General features: G+C 42.8%; 1 protein-coding gene across 1 annotated transcript in view; it reads left to right on the forward strand.

The window, feature by feature from the left end:
• Positions 1-21,395, forward strand: part of NME8 (NME/NM23 family member 8) — a 2,398,321-nt gene that overhangs the window by 1,770,611 nt on the left and 606,315 nt on the right. The window contains exon 16 of the mRNA XM_069613833.1: positions 20,878-21,022. Within this exon, the coding sequence (XP_069469934.1) occupies positions 20,878-21,022 (145 nt within the window). The remainder of the gene's footprint in view (positions 1-20,877; positions 21,023-21,395) is intronic.

The raw sequence follows: 21,395 nt of genomic DNA on the forward strand, positions 1-21,395 counted from the left end.
GTTCTTGGTGTCACATGTTGCAAATTTTTTTAAGTAGATTTTATGTCCTGTTTTTGGGTGGAATACAACATCCCCCTTCTGGACCATATTACAATTTGAACAATTTAAACATGGATAAGTTCCCTTCTTTGTTGTTCTTTGTTTTTGTTCTTGAGAGTCACTGCGTATAAGCATATCCTTAATGTTCTTACTTCTAGTATAAGCAAACATTGGTGGAGTGGTGTACAGATATCCCAATGTTCTGTCTTCTGATAAGAAATGCCAATGTTTCAGGACAATTTTCTTGACTTTCTTGCTTTCTACAGAGTATTTAGTAACATAGATAAGCGGAGTTTCTTTGGTTGTTGGTGTTTTTGCAAGGATCTCTTGTCTGTTGATTGTGGTCACTTTAGAGACGGATTTGTTAATCTCTTGTGTTGAATACCCTCTTTGTGCAAATCTCGTTGCCATCTCTTTGATTTGTTTTTCGCATTCTACTTCATCTTGCACTATCTTCTTAACTCTTAGCATTTGACTGTAGGGGAGACTGGTAAGAGTATTCTGAGGGTGAAAACTTAAACGATGTAATAAGTTGTTACGATCACTGGATTTACGATACAAAGTAGTGACAAGCTTAGAATCTTGATTTGACACAGTAACGTCCAAAAAACTCACTTTCTTTGTGCTGTGAGTTGTTGTAAATTGTATACGTGTATCAATGGTGTTGAGAAATCCTGTGAATTGTATGAACTGTTCTTCACTTCCCTGCCAGATTCCGAATACATCATTGATGTATCTTCCCCAGTATTGAAGATGTTGTTTCCAAGTATCATGATTTAATATGTGTTCTGTTTCAAATTTGTACATGAAGCTATTGGCATAGCTTGGCGCCATTGTGGCTCCCATGGAGGTGCCGCTTGTCTGCAGATAATATTGATCACGATATCTGAAGTATGAATTTTGTGAGATGAAATCCAGAAGGATCATTAAAAATTCTTTTGATGCTTCTACCCCTCTGGTGTTTAATAAGAGCCATTCCACTGCTTCTTGTCCTTGGTTATGTGGAATTGAGGTATATAAGCTACGTACATCTGCAGTAAATAAGATGGTATTGTCATTCGTAGATATGCTGGTTAGAATATTCAGAAAATAAGTAGTATCTTTGATATACGTATTAGTATTTTGTATTATCGGTTGTAAAAAATAATCCAAGTATGTTCCTAGTGGTTGTAGAATACTGTTGGTGGCTGATACGATTGGTCTACCTGGTGGTTTTATTAGTGTTTTGTGGATCTTGGGGATAGTGTAAAACACTGGTGTTCTTGGACTCGTAATGGTTAAGAAACGTCTGGTCTTTTCTGTAATCCATTTGTTGCTCTCCGCTAGATCTAATATGTATTCCAAGTTCTGTTGAATCTCATCAATTGGATCTTTATTTATAGGTTGGTATACTGACCTATCCATAAGTTGTTGCATACATTCCTGATGATAATCTTCCGTGTCTTGGATTACCATCGCTCCTCCTTTGTCTGCAGGTTTAAATGTTATGTTTTTGTTTGAAAATAATCTGCGAATGGTGCTCAAGTCTTGTTTGCTGAAGTTGCCATATCGTGGTGGTTTATATGAAAGCTTCTTCAAATCAGTAGTAACCATTCTTTGAAACAGATCGATTATAGGATAATTAACAGGAGGTATGAAAGTGCTCTTGGGTTTGAATTCTTTGTACCCAATTTCTGGTATTGACTGTTCTATGTTATCTTCTTCAATTGTTGCAAAAAATGCTTTTAGTCTAAGCTTTCTTGAAAATTTGAAAAGTTCTATTTTCTTTTCAAAAAGAGTAGAATGATATGTTGGGACAAAGTTAAGTCCTTTCTGTAGTAGAGTATTTTCTTGTTTAGACAAATGATATTTAGACAAATTGACTACTAGGTTTTCCTGGGATTCAGTCGTGTATGTGGACGCTGTCGATTTCTGTCTGCGTCCCCTCTTTGTCCTTTTCCGCGTTGGTTTCTGTCTAAAAAAGTACCTCTAAAGTTAATGCCTCTTCCTGTTGGGCGTTGATCGCCTGTGCTAGTGCCTTCTTCTGCGTCTTGTCGCTCAGCGTTCGATGACTCTGGTCCACTTGTATCTGGATCTGATGAACTTGTGGAATTTCTTGGAGTTAGTCTCTGATTAAATTTGTTCATCCAAGTGTAAACCTCATCGTTCAAATAATCATATGTGTCTCTACGATATTTTCGCAATTTCTTAGTTTCTAATTCCGTTCGATATTCAGTAAGATTATTGTTGATATCTTCTAAAATCTTGTCTAAATCGGTAACACTTAATGCTTCAATCAATTCTGTTTGAATTTCTTGAATTTCTGATGCTAATTTATCAAGTTCTTTAGAAAGCTCCTGTATTGTTAATAATATTAGATCTAGAGAGCATCTGTTCAAAATCTGTTCCCATTTTTTTACAAATTCATGACTCTCCTTACATAGGGTAGGTCTCAGAGGAATCCTCAAACCTCTCGGAATTCTTTGTGCTTTATAGTACTTGGTAAGTGTAACAGCATGTAATTTCCTGTTTATCTCTTTACGTATGAGGCGTTCCAGTGTTTTGATTCTTGTATTAGGATCTATTGTACTAGAACTTCCTCCGGTATCTTTTATTGAATTGAGAATAGCATTGGCCTCTTCAGGAGTAAAACTCAATATTTCTGCTTTCTTGTTCGTTAAACCACTTAATTCTTCATATGACATTCTTGTTCTCGCTTTGAAAGTTTAGTGTGCCTCTCACTCGAAAACCTAGTAGTCAATTTGTCTAAATATCATTTGTCTAAACAAGAAAATACTCTACTACAGAAAGGACTTAACTTTGTCCCAACATATCATTCTACTCTTTTTGAAAAGAAAATAGAACCTTTCAAATTTTCAAGAAAGCTTAGACTAAAAGCATTTTTTGCAACAATTGAAGAAGATAACATAGAACAGTCAATACCAGAAATTGAGTACAAAGAATTCAAACCCAAGAGCACTTTCATACCTCCTGTTAATTATCCTATAATCGATCTGTTTCAAAGAATGGTTACTACTGATTTGAAGAAGCTTTCATATAAACCACCACGATATGGCAACTTCAGCAAACAAGACTTGAGCACCATTCGCAGATTATTTTCAAACAAAAACATAACATGTAAACCTGCAGACAAAGGAGGAGCGATGGTAATCCAAGACACGGAAGATTATCATCAGGAATGTATGCAACAACTTATGGATAGGTCAGTATACCAACCTATAGATAAAGATCCAATTGATGAGATTCAACAGAACTTGGAATACATATTAGATCTAGCGGTGAGCAACAAATGGATTACAGAAAAGACCAGACGTTTCTTAACCATTACGAGTCCAAGAACACCAGTGTTTTACACTATCCCCAAGATCCACAAAACACTAATAAAACCACCAGGTAGACCAATCGTATCAGCCACCAACAGTATTCTACAACCACTAGGAACATACTTGGATTATTTTTTACAACCGATAATACAAAATACTAATACGTATATCAAAGATACTACTCATTTTCTGAATATTCTAACCAACATATCTACGAATGACAATACCATCTTATTTACTGCAGATGTACGTAGCTTATATACCTCAATTCCACATAACCAAGGACAAGAAGCAGTGGAATGGCTCTTATTAAACACCAGAGGGGTAGAAGCATCAAAAGAATTTTTAATGATCCTTCTGGATTTCATCTCACAAAATTCATACTTCAGATATCGTGATCAATATTATCTGCAGACAAGCGGCACCTCCATGGGAGCCACAATGGCGCCAAGCAATGCCAATAGCTTCATGTACAAATTTGAAACAGAACACATATTAAATCATGATACTTGGAAACAACATCTTCAATACTGGGGAAGATACATCGATGATGTATTCGGAATCTGGCAGGGAAGTGAAGAACAGTTCATACAATTCACAGGATTTCTCAACACCATTGATACACGTATACAATTTACAACAACTCACAGCACAAAGAAAGTGAGTTTTTTGGACGTTACTGTGTCAAATCAAGATTCTAAGCTTGTCACTACTTTGTATCGTAAATCCAGTGATCGTAACAACTTATTACATCGTTTAAGTTTTCACCCTCAGAATACTCTTACCAGTCTCCCCTACAGTCAAATGCTAAGAGTTAAGAAGATAGTGCAAGATGAAGTAGAATGCGAAAAACAAATCAAAGAGATGGCAACGAGATTTGCACAAAGAGGGTATTCAACACAAGAGATTAACAAATCCGTCTCTAAAGTGACCACAATCAACAGACAAGAGATCCTTGCAAAAACACCAACAACCAAAGAAACTCTGCTTATCTATGTTACTAAATACTCTGTAGAAAGCAAGAAAGTCAAGAAAATTGTCCTGAAACATTGGCATTTCTTATCAGAAGACAGAACATTGGGATATCTGTACACCACTCCACCAATGTTTGCTTATACTAGAAGTAAGAACATTAAGGATATGCTTATACGCAGTGACTCTCAAGAACAAAAACAAAGAACAACAAAGAAGGGAACTTATCCATGTTTAAATTGTTCAAATTGTAATATGGTCCAGAAGGGGGATGTTGTATTCCACCCAAAAACAGGACATAAAATCTACTTAAAAAAATTTGCAACATGTGACACCAAGAACGTCATATATAGTATCAAGTGCCCGTGTGGCAAATTTTATGTGGGACAGACTGCTCGTAAAGCGAAAATTAGATGGAATGAACATCGTTCTAACATTCGCACAGGCAACACCAAATCTCCAGTAGCGAGACATTTCAAAGAAGCTCAACACCAGATAGCACAATTGAAATTTCAAATTTTGGATGTACTAGAAGTTTATCAAGGACAGAGAGTAGATATTAACAGACTCTTAAACCAGAAAGAAACTTTCTGGATTGAAAAACTCAACTCCATGCAACCGGATGGTCTCAACGAGGAATGTAATTTTGCATGTTTTCTTTAAAGGCAATTATAAAGTTGAAATTATACCTTGCATTTTAGAACGTAAGTATGTTGTTAACTATAACATGTTCAATAATGTGTGTAGAAGACTGAATTACATGGTAATAGAGCTCTAATAAGCAAGTAACCCATTTATATCAGTAGCAGTTCACATTGAAAAAGATCAAATGTATATTGTCGTGCTCTAATAACTTTGAAAACACATGTATCACTTTAAATGGAGCAACCATAGTTTATATAGCCACTAGATCATGTCTTTAATTTGTGTTTATTTTTATATCGAATTATCAAGTATGTTGGATCTTAGGAGGTTCCCTTGGAGTTTAGCAATGAGAAGGTTTCATTTAAAGAGCTTTACACATGAACATAACTATTTACAATGATCCAACAACGATTTTTGACTAATTCAAAATGGCGGCCGGCGCGCAATGACGTCATCACGTTGATGACGTCACCGCGTTGTGTGCCGGCGCCATTTTTTCAACATAAAAGCAAACGGGACAACCAGCAACGCGTTTTCACACGAGCAAGGTGCCCGGATGCTATTACTTTGGTCTACACAACAGGTAAGACTCCCCCTGTGGGGAGGGTGAACTTTAACCAACAGAATAATTTATATATGATATTTGTTAGAGTTTGAATATATTTTGGTTATTATTTATATTACCAGGAAGTCAAAGAAGTGACATTAAAAGACATGCAACGGCTAACATAAACAAATGTGCTTGAGTGAAGAGAAATTGGAATTACCAATAAGGAAAAATAGTAAATCAGGCCAAAGATTTGAAGCAACGTTTTACACAGGTACTTTTTTCACAATGTGTATAGTTACAATTCAGAATACAAGATTATCTCTTTGTTAATGCAAAATTACACAAAAACTTTAGTTAATTATTCTTTTCTTTACTATTAACAGTTCCTGATGAAGGTCTATTATTGAGCGAAATGCATTGAACAGTATAATGTTTGCTAAAGGCCTCACAAAAATACAAATGATTGAATAAAAACATTTTTACCATAAATTCATCGGAATTATCAACATTTTCTCAAGAATTATTGAAGAAATCAAATACAAAAAGACAACTTCTATACAAAGTAAATAAGAAGAAATTTAGTGGGATATCCACACAAGTCCTTCCAGTAGACTGGTGACAATTAACCAGTCAAATATCATATAGCCAGTAAAGAAATAACCTTCTCCAAATGACGAACCGAAGCTGTAGTAGGAGGTGGGCGTTGGTGTTCAAAGGCAATATGCTTGCAGTCACCCAGAAGCAGCAGTCACCCAGAAGCAGCGTTCAATAGTGAATGATGTTAATAAAGTCAATTTAATGTCTGATTAGCTGCTGTCTCATTGTCAGGCTGTAATACTACAAATAGGAGCATGAAGAAAGGAAAACGATGAGTGCGGGGGGAAGCGATGAAACTATTTCAATGGTGTTGACTTTATACGTAGGACACCGTTATCAGCGTAGACATTTTGCTGTGTGTCCTGATTAAAATTGCATGATATTGCGCTGCTCAAGAAATGTGGTCAAATAAACAGAGCACTCACCGCGCAAAGTTTTAAAGTGAAGTAAGAGTGGCAAGCGTAGTTGTTGAAGGTTCCACGACACCCCACTGTAGTTTATTGTACACCTTTGACCACTGCAGAACACCCAGAACACTTCCGCCAAACTTTGCCTCACTTCACTTGTCCCTCACATTAAATAGTACTTATTTTTAAAGGCACAATAGCGGTATCCAGTCAGAGGCAATTGAATGTAGAGCACAAGGCACGTCTTCCTTCAAGCGAGTTGCAAGGTGAACTGCACACCCAGAACACTTCCGCCACACTTGGCCTCGCTTCGCTGGTCAGTTTTGGTTGTATTCAGAACGAGGAAGTGATCAGACATCCAAGTTTTGATGGTGTAAGATGACTCGCAGGTCGGCAGCTCTGTATTTCCATGTGCAAATAATTGTTTGGGTTATATTTTGCAAAGGGTTGAGATTTGGAGCTAGGACATTTAGACTTTCATGGCTATGTGGTTGTGGAAGGAAAAGCTGCTGTCAATAGTGAATTCTAAGGAGCTTGCTGAATGCGAGAGTTGCAGATCAAATCCTTCTAGGCGTTTATCATTGAGCCGTTGTTGGACAAGTTGTTGTTTAGCAGGGAGATGGATGAGTTCAAATTTAGTCTTGGATGCATTAATTTTTAGGTAGGCAGTCGACATCTATCACTGAATGATGGGCAGGTAATCGCAGAGACAACTGATGTCCTGTAGGTTTTTACTCTCATGTACAACTGAGTATCATCCACGTATTGGTGGATGGCTATATCAGGATCTTTGAGGATTGTGCCCTAAGGCTCTGTTACGCTCACCTGGTCTCTGCAGAGGCGTTGGGGCACAGTTGCAGCCTTCCCTGAACTTGAATCACCCCCTTCAGGCCTCTCCCTCAGTAGAAAACTGTGAGTGGTGGTACATGGTGCTACTGCTCCTGTGAATTATGGAAGATAAGCTCTCCGACCTGCTACTTCTGGCAGGTGCGCGTCGAATGGGATTGAGTTCCTTCACTGATCCCTGATAAGGATTAGTCGAGACCAGCTGCGACTATGCTTCTCCTTATGATTGGTAAGTCTTTCTTGAGCTCTTGTGATGTTCTTCGTTCTGTTTAATGTCTTTATATGTTGCTCCTATTTATGCACGCAATAATGTCTCTTCTGTTTTTTTCCCTTAGATGGAAATGCGGCCTCAATGTAGCTGTGAGACGCGAGACGCGGCCGGATGGAAGATGGATCGACAGCAGGTAAGTGATGGTTTGAGGAAAAGCGCGAAGTATGGCAAAGCGCAACCTTAAACTGACTGTTTTTTACAAGTCTAACCTTGTCTTCTGTTTTTCCTTGCAGGTGCTGCTGTCGACAATGGAGCGTGTGGTGCTGCGGTGCCAAGATCAAGATTTCGGCTTTCCGGAAAGTGTAAAGATGAATACTTGGTTCGCCAAAGAGATGTACAGGTAAGAACAGCTTCCCCCAGTTGGTAAGTATGCTGGCAGGAAGCAGGATGTCCAGGAGGCAGGATCTTCAAAGTTAAGTCTGACCTCAGGCGATGGTGAGCGTTACGCTGCTTGCAAGTGCAGAATAACGCGAAGCATCTGTCTTGAGGATCGGTGCAGCTTATATAGCTGAGATCGTGGGCACGCCCATTAGGGCCGGCTTACCAGCCACACCCTGCGACTTCTAGAGAGTGAGCACGTGCGAAGGCAATCCATTAGCAGCCACACCCAAGAATACACTTGGGGCTGCTTAATGGATGGAATGTTCAAGGTTAATGCATTCTGCTTAATGGATGGAATGTTCAAGGTTAATGCCTGAGGTGCTATGTCCATAATAAAAGCTTTTTGGTGTTAAATGGATGTTCTTGTTTACTTTTGTTCATGAGCCTGGCGCCAAAAGCGCCAGGACAGTGTCCACCCAGGTCTCCTGTGCATGCAACCCCTGCATGCCTGTGCCCCTGAATTCATGACCATTACAGGCTCCATGTAAAGATTAAAAGGGATTAGTGAAAGAATGAAGCTTTGGGGGTCTATTAGAACACAATGTGCTATTTTTGATTGCCTGGTGTCTGCCTAAGAGGTAGGATGTAAACCAGTTCAAACAGCCAGAGAAACTCATCCTGTCAGAGAGAAGGGATAGAAGGGTGCCGTGGTCGATGGTGTTGAATGCAGCCGAGAGGTCAAGGAGTACGAGGAGGCATGAGCCTCCCTTTTCCATGAGTTGCAGGGTATCATCCACCACCTGGATGGTGGCTCTCTCAGCGCTACACTTGGCACAAAAGTCTGACTCATAGTCATTTAGTAGGTGTAGTTGTTCAATTCTGTTGAGTAGTTGTGCAGCAAATACTTTTTCCACATTTTTGCCAATAAATGAGAAGCTCTTAATGGGCGGTAGATGGCCAGATCGCCTGGGTCTAGGGTCAGTTTCTTTCAAAAGAGGTCATATGAGACCAAAATTGAGGGTGCCTGGGAAAGACCCTTCTGTGAGGTTGGCACTAATGATTTCATTGACCTATCATTTGTTTAATGATGGAGGTCAGGATGATATAATCAGAGTAGACAGTACGTTTGAGGGAGGTGATTGTCTTTAGGAGGTCCGGGGGAGAGAGAGGAGAGAATTGTGTCCAAAGGGGCAGCGTATGCTTTGGAGTGCAGGTGCCTAGTGCTGGGGGAGGATGATTCGATGATCTGTTAGATTATGTCTATTTTTCCATAATACAAGTTGATTCCATCACATTTTTCTGAGTTGCTCGCATCTCAGGGTCTGTTGAGGGTTTGCTACAACTCTTTACTACTTGAAAGAGGGCTTTGCTTCTGTCACAGGCTGCGTGATGGAGGCAGAGTAGTAAGCAGCTTTGGCCTCAGTAATTACAAGGTTCCATGTGTTAATATCCCTGCAAAAATATCGCCATACAAAAATATTGCCATATTTTTGTGGCAATATTAAGGCATGGAGCCTGTGGGGGACACCCCTGGAAGCCCCGCATTATTTTTAAAGAAGCGGGGGCCACCTGCGCAACCCCTGCTCCCAAAAACCCCCAAAATTATCCCCCCCAAAAATATCGCCTTTGGCCGTTCCAGACAACCATATATACGACGATATACCAATTAGAATCCTACGGTTGGCGCAGAGCGATTTTAAGTTGGTGAGATCCTCAGACTTTTGTCTTTTGAGCCACCATTTCTCTAGGACTCTGAGGGCCCGATTCTGAGGTGCATGCAAAATACAAGAAAGTGTTGATCCATGAAGTATGAACACATTCTTTAAAAGCACCATATTCTGATAAAGTGCTAACGTGGTGGTCTGGCATCAAAGCCACAACTTTAGCATGCGCTTGATTTACTGCATGACTACAGCCTTAGCAACCATGAGAAATGCAGGGCTGCCTCTGTGGGGGGATTCTGCTCTAGCCAGGTTTAGCACGTCAATCAAATATGACACCAGTGCTGTGCCGTTAAATGCTGCTTCACACATTTTCCTTTATAAAAAAGGCATTTCTGAGACTGCAGCACCGCTTTTCTAGTTTAATGAAAGCTTAAGAAAACGTTCTTAATCTAGAGAAGTTGCAGTCTTTTAGAAAATGCTCTTAGGGTCACTGCAGCACACGTTTCTATTTAAACGATAGATATGTGCAGCTTTTGCTGCTGGAAAGCATGACATTTCCCCTCCAATATTTCCACCCACCCCAGAATGGTGGTGCTGGAAACTGGTGGGGAGACTGTCTGCTTTCCACACTATTATTAGCACGATCTCAGAATCAGGCCCTGAGTATTTGCTGGAGGCGAGCTCATCTCATCTCACCATCATTTGGATGGAAGGTGACTTCAATGGGATAAACTGCCAAATTATTGTAACCCAAGCATGAAAATAAAACAGGCTTCCATACATTTTGTACTGACATAGATTTTCATTTTAATACTTTATTCAGTATAAAGACACCATAAAGTACATATAAAAACAAACATACAGAACATACAAGTTAGACAAAACCATCAATCATTTCACAGATTTAAAACATTTTCAGTAAACACATTTCTAAGAGATAAAAAGAAAGAGGAGAGTATACTTGCAGCCTCATTAAAATCCCCAAATTATGACCAACTGCTAAATCCCAAAATGTAAACACTCTATAGAAATAGATGCATTGTTTATAGGACAGTAGTGGTGTGTTTATGGGGAAGTAGTGAGGTCCTGGTGCACTGAGGGGACTATGGCTGTCATGGGGCTGTATCCTTACAAGCCATTGTTGTCTGTCTTGGCACCGTGCAGTAGTGCTGTGTTTCTGTTACTTTCTAGGCTGTAACCTATGATATGTGACGTGAATAAGGAGAAGCAGGTGTTGCATGCAAAATGCTGGTCCGATGGAGATGGTGGCTTGGAAGACTTGCTGTTTCTTGTGGGGACATCCATCTGGTTTAGGGTGCAACAGAGTAGCGTTTCGGATGAGAGGATACCCCTCAAGTAAACCACAGTTGAAGCACCAGTTAAAAGTCCATATCATAGGGGTCATATCAGAGATCGACCCAGGGCTCTTAGTCATGCATATTGCACACACCCTTCCTCAAGGAGCACATTGTCTGTGGGCATTGGTCACACATGTGCAAAGCTGTTATCCCTAGGACAATCAAAAACGAACTGTAATAATACAGGAGAACAAACCACAACATTCCTCGTCTGCAATATACATTGAGTGCTAGAGCCTTGATTGTCTCTGGGCCTCGTAGCAGCTCCAGATCGGAATACTATTGAAATAGGACACACATCAAGGGTATTTGAAGAGGGTTCACAAACCTGAAATAATTCATGACTTCAAGCAAGTTGTGGTTTGAAGACATTTGCTGCAGGTCAGTAGCTCATGTTAAAAAGGTCCTAGCAGTGGTCAGAGGAACAGGGTAGCCATAAATATGTGATGTGTGTGTTATATTCCATTTTATATACACTTGATCATGTTTTTTTGGCCTGAAACGTTGATGAAATAAAACAACTATCTCATCCTATATCAGGGTATTATATATATATATATATATATATATATATATATATATATATATCCCCACGTTGCTGCCTCTTTATGGACGTCTAACTTTTGGCCATTTTCTCTTGGTTTGCTTCCACTTCCCATTCTACTGGTGAAGGATCTCACTTTCATGAAGCAGCTGTTTGCCACTCCGGTCACTTCATATTAAAGATCCTAGAGAAAGTCCTTCCCTTCATCCTGGCTCAGCTCCATGCTCCTGTGGTCGCTTCCCTTGTTTTGAGCGGTGCAGATTAGTGGAACTCGCTCTTTTTAGCTCAGCCGCAGCACTTGTTACGGCGGCTTCAGGTCTTACAAAACACTAGCGTGCGAGTGGTGTCCCATGCCCAGTTTGCCTTCCACATTTCCCTACTTCGCTGCCAGCTTCACTGACTCCCTACCGGTAACTGAGTACAGTTTAAATCCCTGTGTATTGTGCACATGGCGTTCTATGGGCTGGGGAGTGTAGTACCTCCAACAGAAATTCTGGCCGTACGTCCCCAGCCGCGCTCTCCACTCTAAGGATAGTGCAGTTATCTCTGTTCCCAGGGTTCGCCTTTTGTTTGGCAACTGCTAAACTCTGGAACTCGCCCCAGTAGATGCAGGTTATGGAAATCATCTATTATTTCAACGAGCTGTAAAAACCGTCCGCTTTTATGTGAGGGTGGCTGATAGTCTGCGTTCTGTGGGTTCTTCTAGCACGAAGATGCCTACGGGTGAACGCGCACTCAATGAATATTCATAACATAACATCATTCTCACTCTGGAATTGTTTTGGGACCTAGAGGATGTTGTGAGGGGTTGGTGCGGAAGGGCTTGGCAAGGTTTTTGGCCATGCAAAGTTTTCCTCGACCATCATGGTGGTAAGGGCAGAGAGTACTGGTGGGACAGAAAAGGGCTTGACTTTACCCTGAAAAAAGAGTCCATGGGCAAGGTATAGATAGAGAAACAGTCTCAGTTAAAAGGGCCATATTTAATAGGAGGCATAGATGACGGTTTGGGCTGTACAGCCCAGTCTTTGTGCATGGGGGTGGAGGCAGCCCTTTTGATGCCTCCCCTTTTGCGGGCACCCATAAATCCTTATTGTCCGAGATCTTGGCGCTAGCAGAAACAAATATACTGTGTTTTGGGCGTAGTGGTCAAAGCTGGTTGGTTTTGAAGCTTGCAAGGTAGCTGTGCAGGCCTTATGTGTTTTGAGGCCCGAGTTGTGCACCTTAATGAGATGCAAGGAGTTACACAGAGTTGTACGAAGCTCGAGGTTGCAAGCCCCACAGGGCCCTTGACCGTATCCCAGTCCTGTTTGAGACGCCCTGGAGCAGACTCCGGCATGTTGATGTACCTCAGAGTTCTGGAGTCTGGTAGACTCTAGACCTGGTAGTAGACCTCAAAAGATCCTTGGTGGGGGCACCAGTAATACTCTGAGTCTAGAGACAGCTTTGGTGCCAGATCCTGAAGCGTCCTCAGTATGAACACCAGTAGAAGCCTGTGAGGCCTCAGAGCATGTACCGGTAGAGTGGTGGCTAGCTGGCAAGGAACTAGTATCCCTCCCATTTGCGAGGGGTGACAGACATAAGTGTGACGTTCTCTTCTTTGATGACACAAACTTCATGGTGTGATTTTGAGGTGCAAACAAATCCTTGTGGGGCATGTGACTGGAACCCTAAGCGCTTGTCGGGTTAATAAACTAGTTATAAGAAGATTAGGTATCTGTTTTATTGGAAACCAAAATTACAAGGGAATGTAGCTGCTGCGGGTAGCTGTGTTGGGCTGGATCCTGTGCCCAAGGGATCCAAAAAGTTGCTACAGTTCAAGAGATTACACAGCCACACTGGGCAATTACAATTTATGAATTTGTGATCAAATTTAATGTGATTAAATACAGCCGACACGTGTTTCGACCACAGGTCTTCTTCCATGCTAATATCCACATTTTAACACACCCAAATGGTTACAAGCATACATTAAACACATGTAACATGCCAGTAGTTTGCATTGTTTGGAAATTCAAATAAAAACAAGCAAAACCCAGGGAACATTGGGGGAGGGGAAACAGAGCGAGACATTTTTGTAGGTTTGCAAAATCCAGTAAAACAATAAAATAAGAATACATTGGTTGAACCCAACCATGAATATCAGAAGAGGATACATTTTTCGCATCATGGCCAAACAAGGCAAAACAAAAAAGAAACAAACAACTGAGGGGCTGATTCATGGAATTATTTGCGCTGAAAAACCGGGATATGTGCGCTATTCTGCCCCCAAATCCCCATTTGTTAAACAGGGATTTGCAGGCAGAATGGCGCACAAATCCCCGTTTTTCGGCGCAAATAATTCCATGAATCAGCCCCTGAATTGTTACTACATGTGAGCAGGGCATTAATTGCCAAGATGAAACAACACAGACAAACCTTGTATATAACAATGAAAATGCAAGGTTAATATATCTCGTATCCATTATGCTGAACCATTGGTTTACATCAGAGCTAAGTTCATCATAACGCATGCGTATTGTCATGCAATCTGTGTCTATGTTGCCTTTTAGAGTGCAGGTCTAACGAACCTCTCATGTTAGTCAAAATTAAGTAACGTAACCAGCATTTCTTCAAATGAAGTTCCCCTACCTGCAAATGTGTTCTGTAAAAATAACCCACGTTTAGGGTTTCGAACTAAAATGGAAGGTGAAAATAATGGTAACTGTCATTACTGTCTGCGACATGTCCGATTTGAATTCTCTGAAATGTCCCGAAAAATAATAGTACAGTGTGGTTGTGTAACCTCTTGAACTTTAGCAACTTTTTGTGATTCTGAAGTGACCTGTTGAATACTTTCTGCCAATGGACCAACCTGATTTTTGAACATATGCATTTAAGTTTGTGTCTTTTTTGGGATTTTCTCAAACCAAATTGTTATGGCACACATTATTTGAATGTTTGTTGTTTTACATTGTGTGTCCTTTTTGCTGCCTTGTAACTAATCAACAGCGATTTGCCTGTCTGTTTAATACAGAATGAATTCAAAAATGTTTGTTCACTTGGTGTTTCTTTTTCTTGTTTAACGGTTGAATACGATTAGTACCAATTCTTTTTGATTAGATAGAGGTTTGGCATAAAGAGGTTACCAAATTATTTAACCCGCTAGCTCCAAACCACGGTCACAGCAATACTCTATAACTTGGTTTACAATGGACCAACCTCCGACGAAGCACGCAGGAAAAGAAGGCAGGGCAGATTAACAGTCCACCCACCTGTGTTCATGTCCTAGTCACAACATATTTGGGAGTCCGTAATGTCTGGCGCAGGAGGAGCAAGCCGTGAAGCCTGTTAACACTGGTCATTAAAAGGGCTACATATGTTGATATGTTGTCGAGAGGTGAGGCTGAGGTAAGGATTTGGAAAAATGTGTGTGCAGCAAAAAAAGAGCAGTGCGCTGTGCAAAGTATCCAGTCCCATTTGTTGCGTAGTGAGGCACATGTCTTTACGCATGCGTGAGCCTCGTTCTGGCTCGCGCATGCAAGTTCAATAAAGCGGAACTCGCGGTAGGCAGTAGCTGCCGGGACCCTGAAGCACACAGACGTGTCTGTGCATTTCTTAACGTATGTACCGGAGTGTGTGTGAATGGGTGGCCTGGGTCTATGACATCAACATTGGCGACGAGGAAAGTCACTGGTGAGGGTAAGGTGGATTCTTGGGTTGATGACTCCTAGTTCATAAGGATCTATCTAACGCTCGCACAGTGCCGATCCTGAGGGGGCTATCGCGGCCGCCATTTTGATCTGTGCTTCGACGGTTGCGGCCCTCACGGGTGCTCGAGCGCCGGTCGGAAGCATTCTGACACAATTTTTGGAAAATCTGCAGTTAACCCTTTGTGGCTAGCTGTGGCCACAAACAGGATATTAAAAATGACATTATACAGAACAATAACATGACTATCTCATGTGTGTGGGCCGAATATTGAGCCAATTTTGAAGGTGGATGCTCCCAGAAGGTGTTGGTGACTAAGATACGGCACATCCACGGCCTGAGTGCGCTGCTACATCCAGGAGGTGACAGACTTGCAGCCTCTTCTCAAAAGGGGGGGGTGCTTGTGCAGTCTGAGAAGATGGGTGACCAATAAGATGCAGCTGTCGCCCGGTGTCAACGCCACGAAGACAACAAGGTACATTAGTGCCCATGACCGAATTTGACCTGTCTGGGCCCCCAACAAAGTTGGGCCCCAAGTGCTTACTATGGGTGAAGAAATTAGAAATGTTCTTCAGAGCCACGGGCGAAACTGATGATGATGCAAAGGTGGCGACCATGCTGTACTCGGCAGGTTCGGAGGTGCATTGCATCTTTGAGTCGCTGAACTCACAAGCGAAAACGTATGCAGCAGTCAAGACAGCTCTACAGTATCACTTTTTACCCTTGGCAAATGTGGACTCTGACAGATTTGTCATGTTTTCCAAGAGACAGTCAAGTGAAGAGACATTAGACCAGTTCTGTGGCATGCTGAGGCAGTTGGCTAGCACATGCAGGTGGGAAAATGAGGAAGGCATGATATGTAACCAACTACTGCAAGGATGTAGCTCTGGGAAGCTGAGAAGACAGGTACTCCGTGAACCCGGACTGACGCTCACCCAAATTCTGGATATGGGGCGAGCGCACGAACTGGCGGAGAGTAGAAGTGCCCTTATGGAGGCAACAATACGACCTGGGGAAAGTGAGGAAGCCTTTACGATACGACGTTCAGCAACCGAGAAACAACGGTGGGCTCAGAAAGAAATGGAAGGTCATCAGAAAGGGCATTATCCACACCCAAAGTCCTGTCAATATTGTGGATATGATCTCCCCCATTTTGGGGATTGCCCAGCAAAATCGAGAAGATGTGGTCGATGTGGGATAGCAGGTCATTACGCAATGCTATGTAGGGCGGCGGTACCAGTTGCCGCATCCAGAGGCCCGGCAAGGATTGGCAGTGGCACCCCAAGAAAGGCAAAGAATGTTGCTGCGCTAGAGCAGGACCTACAAGAATTAGACATTGCTGAGGAAGAGGAGGAAGAAGTATTCTTCATCTCAAACATAGCTTCTGGCACAAGAAAGAACGCGAACCCACCTGCTTAGTCAGCATCGGAACAACGCCAATGCCGGTTCTCATAGGCACTGGTGCATCACGATGTGTCCTAGCTGCGGGGAACTGTGAAACTCTACCCGGGCCACCAGCGCTTGAAGAAACAAAAGCGAAAATATACACCTTCGGAGTAGACACACCCCTACCTCTTAGAGGAGCATTCATATCGATTGTCACTCACGGACAAAAGTGAATTAAGGCCAAATTCTTTGTTACGGAAGTAAGCCCTAATTAATTGCTCAGCTGTGCGGCCTCGGAAGCGGTAGACATTGTACACTTTGCTATGTCAGTGTATCTGAGGGACATGGATCACATCATGGAGCGATATGCAGAGGTGTTCAGAGGCGTAGGCAAATTGAAAAGGGAACCCATACGCCTACATATAGATGAGTCGGTGAGGCCAACGGCTCTAAAACACAGGAGGATCCCATTTCACCTGAGGGCACACGTGGAGAAAGAACTGCAGACTCTGGTGCACATGGACATTATCAAAAGAGTTGAGGACCCGACTCCCTGGGTCTCCCCAATTGTGGTGGCGGCAAAACCCAAGCAGCCAGGGGTGGTAAGCCTATGCGTGGACATGAGGCTGCCTAACGTAGCCATCCGCCGAGAACATCACTTAACACCCACGCTTGATGACATTGTAGGTGAACTCCAGGGTGCCAGGGTGTTTTCTAAACTGGACCTCCTCCATCAATTGGAGCTACACCCTGAGTCCTGACTTTTACGACACACAAGGGCCTATATCAGTTTAAAAGGCTAAGCTTTGGCATCTCGTCAGCTGCCAAAGTCTTCCAAAATGTGATTAGGGGCGCCGTCGCGGTGCTAATGGGCATGATAAACTTGAGCAACGATATCTTGGTGTTTGCGTCATCAGAGGCAGAACACATTAAACGTCTGGAAAGAACACTGAATAGAATCAAGAGCCTGGGCCTCACGTTACACAAGAGCAAATGTGAGTTCTTTAAGGACTGTATTGAGAATTTTGGATTTGTCTTCCATGCCTGTGGCATGTCCCCTGACCCAGAGAAAGTGTGAGACATCTGAGAAACTTATCCTCCGGAGTCACCATCGGAGGCCAGGAGCTTTTTGGGCATGGTGAACTACTGTGGGCATTTCATCCGTGGTCTGGCATCGCTGTCAGAGCCGTTGAGAGCCCTCACTTGAAGTGATGCTGTCTGGGAATGGTCCAGCAAAGAACAAAGAGCATTTGAGGACATCAGAGCAGCGTTGACGGGCAATGAGACAATGGCCTACTTTGACCTTGAGTATTAGTCAGAAATAGTAGTGGACGTCAGCCCGGTAGGTTCGGGTGCGGTGCTGCGACAGGCGGACTCACAGGTGCACCCAATTGCATATGCGCGTAAGGAACTATCTGACACAGAAAAACGGTACTCGCAAATTGAAAGAGAGGTGTTGGCCATCCTATGGGGATGTAAACATTTACGCCTGTATATTCTAGGAAAGCCGGTAGTCGTGGTGACGGACCACAAGCCACTTATTCCCATTATGGCTGGCGGATCGTCCAAGCCACCACCTCGGATAGAGCGCTGGATGCTGTCCCTAATGGAATATGAGGTGAGAATACAGTACCGGCCAGGTACCAACAACTTGGCAGACTATCTGTCTCTCCACCCGGGGTCAGGCCGAGCTCAAGAGAAAGTGGAAGTGATGGAATGTGTAGAAATGGTCCGTTATGTAGTGGAGGCAGTGATGCCTGTGGTACTGACGGTCCAGGAACTGGTAGAGGCGTCCAGAACCGATAAGGTCTTTCAAGTCATTGAAGAGGCCATGAACAGCAGAGATTGGAAAGGAGTTCTGGCCAACAACACCAGAAGAGAAAAGGGTGCCCAGCAGGACTTGCAGGTGTTGTGGCAGCCCAGGAATGAGCTCTCAGGGTCAGAAGAAGGGCTGATGCTAAGAGGACGCAAGATTATCATACCTCACACACTGGTGTCCAAAGTGTTGGACCTTGCACACAAGGGACATAAAGGAACGGCCAAGACAAAGGCGTGCTTACGTGCCAAGGTGTGGTTCCCGGACCTAGATGAGGGGGTAGAAGAATATGTGCATCAGTGCATCCCATATCAAGCAGCCAGTCCAGCAGAGAGGGGACCTCCAATACAGTCCATGGAAAGAAGTGAGCAACCGTGGGGCACCGTGCACGTGAACTTTGGGTCCACAGGTCGGGGCACCTACTTCCTGGCCGTAGTGGACCAGTGGCCCCGATACCCGGAAATTGAACTGGTGGAGTCCACAGCATGCGACCACACCATACTGCCGATCGAAAAGATATTTGCAACCCATGGGCTTCCTTATTAGCTATGCTCAGACAATGGTCCCCTGTTCCAGGGCCAACAATTTGCAAAGTATCTGGAGGACCAAGGAATTGGACATCGAAAAGTGACTCCACTCTGGCCGAGAGCCAATGGAGAGGCTGAGAGATTTATGCGAACACTAAACAAAGTGTTCCGGATATCCTTGAATGGGGAGGGCAGCTGTGAAGGAACTTATTAGAATTCTTCGGGGAGTACAGGGCAGCCCCTCACCAGTCCACCGGGGTCTCGCCTGCAGAGGCACTATTCAAAAGCTGCACCCGAGGTGGAAGGAAGAGAACCAGGAGAAATTGACAATGACAAAGTACGGGAGGAGCAGCAGGTGAGGAATGAGAGGGAGAGCGCCCAAAGAAACCTACAAAAACCTAACATCTCCATAGGAGATACGCTATTGGTGCGCAATCGACATCCAGAGGGTAAAATGTCCCTTACGTATGAGCCCCAGCCTATGGACCTGACCCATGTGAAAGGATCTATGGTCACTGCAGCAGATGGACGTGGAACTGTCACGCGTAAAGAGTCGAACTTTAAAAAGCTTGAGAACCGTCGATCTGCAGGATGCCACGAGGACAATGAGCCAGGAGAAGCAAGTGCCAACCCGACACCCGAAGATGGTGATGGGGGAGGAGGCCCTCCCTCAGTGGATGTTCCACGTCCGGCCCAGGACACCATTGCGAGATACCCGAGCAGAGAGACATGAAGGTGTCCTGCCCGTTTTCAAGACTATATAATGGACGCCGATCCCTGAATGGTATAGATGGTGATGGTTAACTAATGTTGAGTTGTTATATCATGTTTTATTTATGTTTGGTTTTCGTTTAAAGAAAAGGAGGAATGTTGCGTAGTGAATCGCATGTGTTTATGCATGCGCAAGCCTCGTTCTGGCTCGCGCATGCGAGTTCAATAAAGCGAAACCCACAGTAGGCAGTAGCCGCCGGGACCCTGAAGCACACAGACGTGTCTGCGCATTTCTTAACGTATGTACCGGAGTGTGTGTGAATGGGTGGCCTGGGTCTATGACATCAACACCATTGACAAAGAGAAAAGGACTGGTGGGTTTTGCCCTGCCCACGTTCCCACACCCTACCGAGCAACACAGGAGGAAGTCCCCTTTCTTGTGCTGTGCAAGAGCTCTGCTCCCATCCCCTTGGACATACACCCATAAGTATGAAGGAAAAGGGACAGAACATAGGAGTATGTTAAGCACAATCAAAAAGCGCTATTAGGGCCACCGTCCATCCATTGATGGTCCCTGGACACATGATAGAAAAATAGGAAGAATACAATTTCTCTTCATGATTACTCCACTTTAATGATTTGGAAATGTTGTAGAAAGTTTGTATTTCTGTTGTCCTTAACGTAATTATTTACTGTCAACTGTTGACTCAATAAAGATGCATGATGAACTGAAGGGAGATACATAAACGGGGTCCCTGCACATTTGAACACTGGATCAGGTTGTCAGGTATGACAAATGCACCATTCTGCAAAACACGTTCCGGGAAGGCATAAAGGTTTTGGGGAAAGGACAGGGAGTACAGGAGTCACTACGGTGAAAAACATTTTCTTTATTACATGTTACTTTTTGTCTGTTGATATGTTGTTAAAATGTTCACCATACCATCTCTCCCCTTTCACGTAACCCACTCTAAAACCTTTAGAGGATCAATTCTGAGCTTTTCAGTCACACCAGAACTGGATTCTTACTAAAACATGTTTAATCATTAATGCATAATGTCTCAAATGTTGTTCATTTTTAAAATTTAATAACAACATACTGAGACTGTGAGTCGTTGGATTTCATCAGTCGAAGATTAAGGTTACAAATATTTAAATTTTCTGCTAATCCTGTACACGCCCAAATGTAATGGTTCTGTTTTTACTATTCCAGAGGACATTCTGCAACTTGTCAAAGATGCTGGATTTACTGTGTCAAAGATAAAGGAAATAACCTTTACTCGTGAGATGGTAGAAGAATATTATAAAGATCACAAAACGAAACCCTTTTTTGATCAGCTTGTTGAGAGCATGGCTGTGTAAGTATTTGTTTTAAATGTTCATTTACTGTACGTTTTCGGTCTTTACTTTTGAATGCACTATTAATGCAGACAATTGGCGAGATAATGTATACACTTTGTCAAAGAAAGAAGCAACTATATTCCACACATGCACTTTGGCAATATTCACTGTTGGAAAAAGATCTTGAAATGTTGCACAGACTTATTTTCTCAGAACAGCATGTTGACCAGTTAGTGAGGAGTCACACTGAGTATAAAAAAACATATTTTCCGCTGTTGTTCCATGAGCCTTCAATCTCTTTCAGTGGTTGACTCTTATGATGTCCCTTATTCATACTCCAAGACATATGAGTCACAAGTCATACTCCAAGACATATGAGTCACACTGAGT

The sequence above is a fragment of the Ambystoma mexicanum genome, chromosome 5p (genome assembly GCF_040938575.1).
Source record: "Ambystoma mexicanum isolate Mex_15411 chromosome 5p, UKY_AmexF1_1, whole genome shotgun sequence".
NCBI lineage: Eukaryota > Metazoa > Chordata > Amphibia > Caudata > Ambystomatidae > Ambystoma > Ambystoma mexicanum.